Source organism: Lactuca virosa, chromosome 8 (assembly GCF_052849685.1).
Source record: "Lactuca virosa cultivar CGN04683 chromosome 8, Lactuca_virosa_CGN04683_v6, whole genome shotgun sequence".
Classification (NCBI taxonomy): Eukaryota; Viridiplantae; Streptophyta; class Magnoliopsida; order Asterales; family Asteraceae; genus Lactuca; species Lactuca virosa.
The window spans coordinates 30,256,052-30,262,011 of NC_136433.1; the positions used below are offsets into that span (position 1 = coordinate 30,256,052).

The 5,960-nt window shown below is 37.6% G+C and overlaps 1 protein-coding gene across 1 annotated transcript; it reads left to right on the top strand.

Moving 5' to 3' along the window:
• Positions 1-259: 259 nt before the first annotated feature.
• Positions 260-2,996, top strand: LOC145134418 (2-oxoglutarate (2OG) and Fe(II)-dependent oxygenase superfamily protein). The gene is made up of 2 exons (XM_079069268.1): positions 260-1,238; positions 2,589-2,996. Exons 1-2 carry the CDS (start codon positions 396-398, stop codon positions 2,892-2,894), a joined length of 1,149 nt encoding a protein of 382 aa, XP_078925394.1. The 5' UTR covers positions 260-395; the 3' UTR covers positions 2,895-2,996.
• Positions 2,997-5,960: the final 2,964 nt, after the last annotated feature.

The window sequence follows — 5,960 nt, forward strand, 5'->3', positions numbered from 1 at the left end:
TAAAAACGTAAATTTCAACATATTTCTATATTTTTTTTCCATAATTATTTTAACCACTGTATTCTTGCGCAACGGTTGAGGTTACGACTAATTTATTCTAAATTTTGATTATGATACAGGCATTTAGAATTTTTTATTTGATTATTTAAATATGAGGAATAAAATTTTAATGGTTTTTTTTTTTCATTTAAAATGAAAAGTATAGAATTTATAACGTCACCGGCCAACTCTCCAGTTTCTCTAGTATTTAATGAAAACAAAGTATACTGTTCCTTGAAAATAGATACCTATATCAGTGTCAAGACGATCAAATCGGAAAACAGCGCCGGCCACCTTCTTTCCATATCACTCGCCGGTGATAAAGTTTTGCGTTTTTCTCAAACAAATAACCATCCATGGCTTCATCGACACAGAATCATCAACAACACTTCCCGACGTCGAGCGGCACCACATCAGCTCCACCACCCACACCTTCCACTACCAAACATAATTTCACCTCCACCTCGGACTCAGCCGCCACGGATCTTCTCTCCCGTCTTCTCCACCGCCTCCCACCAACTCTCTCAAACACCCCTCTATTACTCCGCCGCCGTTCTTCAATCGCCACCACCACCACCACCTCTCCTCCAGTAGTCCCCTTTTCCGAGCTCAACTCCTCCCTTTCCACCACCCTCCCTTCCGTTTCCGAACTCGGCTTCTTCCAACTCACCAGCCACTCGATACCCTCCGAACTCGCTCGTTCAGCCGAGTCCGACTCACTCTCTCTTTTTAACCTCCCTCGCCACCTAAAACATCAACACTTCCCCAGAAGCTGGCCGCTCGGTTTTGACGATGACGATGACGATGACGATGAAGAAGATAACGGTACCGGAGATTCGTTGTTTCTTGACTCATCTTGCTCAACGGATTCATCCGAGTTGTCTCTGAGTTCTCTACGCGAGTTCACTCGGGAAATGGAGAAAATCGGGTTTGCTGTCGTGGAAGCATTATTGTGCGCGATGGGGTTACAGAATCCGGCCGGAGAGGACCCGGATAGTCTTTGTTCGATGATGTGGGTATCAAACAGATCGGGTTCACCCGATGATAAACTGGTTGGGTCGGGTGTATTTTACCCGTATGTGGTCGGGTTGCATTATCAATTTCGGAGCCAAAGTTGTTCTTTGTTGGCGGATCCGGGTTGGGTAACCGTTTCGTCCTCAATGGATTCGATATTGGTTACCCTTGGAGACATCGCTCAGGTGAAAAATACTTTTAAATTTTTTGTTTTATAGTTTTATAAATATAATCTTATTATACCATATTTTGACTTTATTATGAAATAAAAAATTATAAAAAAACCCGACTTTTTGGGTTGTATCTACCGTAATGGCCGCCAAATGGACCCAAGAAATAGAAATAATTAAGTTAAACATAATGCAAAGTTTGATTATTAGAAAATTTAGTTGTTATTATTATTATTATTATTATTATTAATTTATACATACATTGTGTGCGGATGTAGATATCCTTAATGGGGTCTAGAGACTTATAATTTGTTGTTTGACACGAAATGTATTAAAATTAGTATTTTTAGGTGTGCCATCAAATTGATTTCGCTTTCAATTTTGTCATTTTATGATCTATTGGTCATGTGGCTGAATGTATATTCCCATTATTGTCTTATGTGATACGGTTTATCCCGCTCTAAAAAATGTAGATTTCTTGCAAAATCATTCCTTTAATAGTATAATATTAATATAACAATATAAGTCGTTATAAGTAAAAAATGTCTATGTGTATATTTGTTGACTTAATGTTACACGCTTGCTATTGTCTATGATTTTTAGTAAATAATACATACATACATAAAATAATAAAGGAATGATTTTATTGAAACGGTAACATTGTATAATATGGTTAAAGTACCTTTGTTACATAAAAATCATGTTATAATTTTACAATAATTCTAGTAAATATACGACGATATTATTTTTGCTCCGTTTTTTTTTTAATTTCTTTGGAAAGTGTTGTAAGTATTTTATTTATTGTCTAATCAAGTGAGTAATGGAATCTTCCTTAATAAATGAAGGTTGTTTTTGCCACATGTCAATCTCTCATGAGTTTTGACTTTTGTCATTTTGTAGTATTTTTGAAATAAATATTATCCACATGTCAATTTTTGGTTGTTTCAATTTTTAAAATTAAATTCATATACTTATATATGTAAAGTATTAAATATCATATATATGATATTAAATTGCAATAAATACATTTTTTTATTTCTTATTTTAAAGTTGTATATTAAAAAATATTTTCTGTTTACATTTTAATTTAATGTTTAATCTTTTTTAAATTAACACGTGTAATACACGGGTCTCACACCTAGTATCCTCCTTAATAAATGAAGATTGTTTTTGCCACATGTCAATCTCTAATGAGTTTTGACGCTTGTCATTTTGTGGTATTTTTGAAATAAATATTATCCACATGTCAATTTTTGGTTGTTTCAATTTTTAAAATTAAATTTATATACTTAACTCGTGTAATACACGTGTCTCACACCTAGTATTTGATATTATATCTTCTTGTTGTTTAATTTTCTTTTATAGGTATGGAGTAATGGAAAATTGAAGAAAGTAAGTGGGAAACCGGCATTAAGCATGGAAGAAGGAAATAATTCGTCCCCATTTACATCAATGTCTCTTTTAGTGACATTGCCACTAGAGAGCACTGTCTCTCCTCTTTATCCAAGGGTGGTGATTAGCAACCATGACAACAAGAACCAGCATGAAGATGAAGATTCTGAAAGTAATGAAGTTAATAAGTTTAATTCATTTTCATTTGAAGATTATGCTTGGAGAGTTTATCATGAAAGAGTTCCTCTTAAAGACCCCTTGGACAGATATCGCATTTGATCTTTAATTGTAAGGGATCATGAAATGTTTATTTCTTCAATTTCCTGTTTAGTTTGTTGTGCTACTCTTTCTTTTATAAAATGTTATATACTTTTGGGATAATAGTTAGAGCTGTTAATTTGGTCAACCTGATCGGATTTCGGGTAAATCAAGTCGGGTTAGTTGGATTTTTTAATATGAAAAAATCACCCAAAACCTGATCCTATTAAGCTACGAGTTAGTTGTGTTTGGGTCAATCGGGTTTCAGATAAATAGGGTCGGGTCAATTGGGTTAGTGGGGTTAATATTGGTAATCCATTATGTAATCTAATTTTCCTATTTTCATAATCTATTAGAGATAAAAAAAAAAAGCATTACATACTTTTTAACTAACTTGTAGAATTTCTCATTCGGAGAAGGTTTACTTTTGAATGGCAGGAAGTTACAAGATAAATAAGTATAATATGGATTTATTAGATAGATCAATAAATAATTTAGTTAATAGGATCGTATTTATTAATGATCTAGCATGACATTTCAAGTACTTGATGAGATTAAGCATTATTATTTGGGTTAACCCAAACTCAAAAAAATGATATACAACAAACCCGAAACCCTACCGTAATTATAGTTCGGGTTATCGGGTTAACCCGAATAACCCGGCTATGAATTTTAGACCCTATTCAATCTGACCCATTTACGCTTATTCAAGTTCGGTTTGGGCCGGGGTTAGTCGGGTTCGAGTATTTTTGACACCCCTATTAATAGTGTGTCAAGTTTTCATATATTCATTTCTCACTATTAGTGTAACACCCGGTTCCCGGTACGTATTTTAAAATTTAAAGGTTTTATGTTTTGCACCGGGAATCGGCTAGTTCGAGGCCCAACTCGTCGAGTAGACTAGACTTTGGCCGCAGGTTTTAAGTAACCTACTCGACGAGTCGGGAGCCCGACTCGGCGAGTAGGACTGTCTGGATGAAACCTTAATATTTAGGTTTGCACCCTATTTAAACGTCTTATCTTGTCTCAAACCAACCTTCATCGTCCCTCCCAGTCCAGAAAAGCCCTAACTCGAAACCCTAATCATTTCTTGAGTGAGGTTTTGACAAATTTCAAGCTCATTTGAGGTATAAAGCCGAAACCTTGACCACTTATCTCTTAGATCTCTAGTTAGGGCTCATTTCTACCTTTTCTAAGCCTTGGAAGTGTCATATTCAGGCTTTTGTGGTTATAAAGGGGTATGACTTCAGATCTGGAACCATTAAGGGTTCCTATGGCATAAAGGTGCCAACTTTATTGCCATAAGAGCCCCATCCATCTTGTAGACTCCATTTTAGGGCCATTTGAGCCAAATACCCCATGCATGAACGTCAAGTTTGTAACTTTACGTGTATTATGGACCCTAGGAGGCTAGATCTATGTTTTGGATGTGTTAAACCCGACTGAAATCAACTGTATGGACATGGACCTTGGGAGACTCGGTGAGTCGTTCATGGGACTCGAAGAGTCGGGGTATGGTTCCCCAACCCTTTCTGCTTTGATTGAATTGGTTGAGTCTAGAAGAGGACTCAACAAAACATATGTGAAATTAGACCTGGAAATTATGGGACTCGACGAGTTCAAGAACAGAACTCGGCGAGTTCAAGGCAAGTACCAACTGCATGAAGATGTACTCGACGAGTCCATGGCTAAATATGTCTTCTTGCATGAAGAAGGACTCAACGAGTTCAAGGATGAACTCGGCGAGTCAGTTGTTGAAGGTCCTGACTTTGCATGAAATAGAACTCAACGAGTGCGTGCAAGACTCGGCGAGTAGGATCGAGGTCTTAGTGTTTTGAGGATTTGGGGACTCGGCGAGTTGCTGGGTCAACTCGACGAGTCGGGTCAACCGGACGTTGACTTTGACCAAGGTGTTGACCTTGACTTTGGTTTTGACTTGAGTAACCCATGTAAGGGTTAAGAGTATGTAATTGGAAATTAAGGAGGGTTGTTACATGTAGGAATTGAGAGGAGTTGATCCCGACAGCGTGGACAGTTCAGACACTTCACGGCATTGAGGTGAGTTACCTTCCAGTAGAAGTGGGTCTACGGCCACAATGTCGGCCCACTAGTAGGAGTTGGTTGATAGATGATTGTCTTTGTGATAATTATATAGGTTTGCTACTACTGATATGTTTTATGTGTTAGCATGATATGATGTTATGTGATAGTGGTAGTAGGGGGAATAGTCCCCGGTTACCGGTTGGAAGATACCGAAGGGGTCGTTAGAACCCATGCATGCCCAACAGTATGTTTATGTTATGTTATTATGTGGTAGTGGTAGGGGTGAAATAGTCCCCAGTTTACCGGTTGAAAGATATCGAAGGGGAGGTTAGTTACCGGTTACCGGTTGAAAGATACCGAAGGAGAAGTTAGTTCCCAGTTACCGGTTGAAAGATACCAAAGGGGAGCCCAGCTCCCAGTTATGCCAGTCAGATACCGGTTTGAAGATACCGAGGGATAGGCAGTATATGTTTATGGTATGTGGTATGATGAGGGAACGCACTAAGCTTTGTGCTTACGGTTTTCAGTTTTGGTTTCAGGTACCTCTTCGTCGAAGGGGAAGGAGCCGACACTGTAGCAGCGCATCGCACACACATGATTTCCGCATTTTGAGATCCATGGGATTTGTACTCTGACATTATTACTACTTTCTGTTATGGTTTTTGAGACATGTGATTATAGTTTGATGACTTGAAATGATGATGATGTTGTTTTTCAGTAAATGGTTTTATAAGTATTATATTTAAAAATGAAAATTTTTGGTCTTGAAAATCGGGATGTTACAAGTTGGTATCAGAGCCCTGGTTTGAGGGATCCGGACACACCTTCGGGGGTGTCTGAACTCAAATCGAGGGTATGAAATATTTTAACAAGAAATAGTTTTTCTAAAACTTAAAATAAAAGGTTTCGAGAAAGAACAAGGTGTGTGATGCGTGCAACCGACCGAGCTCAAGTAAGTTTTCCCCAAGATACCCATACATGTTATGTTATGTTGTGGTATGATAATGAGAAGTGCATGCTAGATTAGGGCTAAGGATCTAGGAG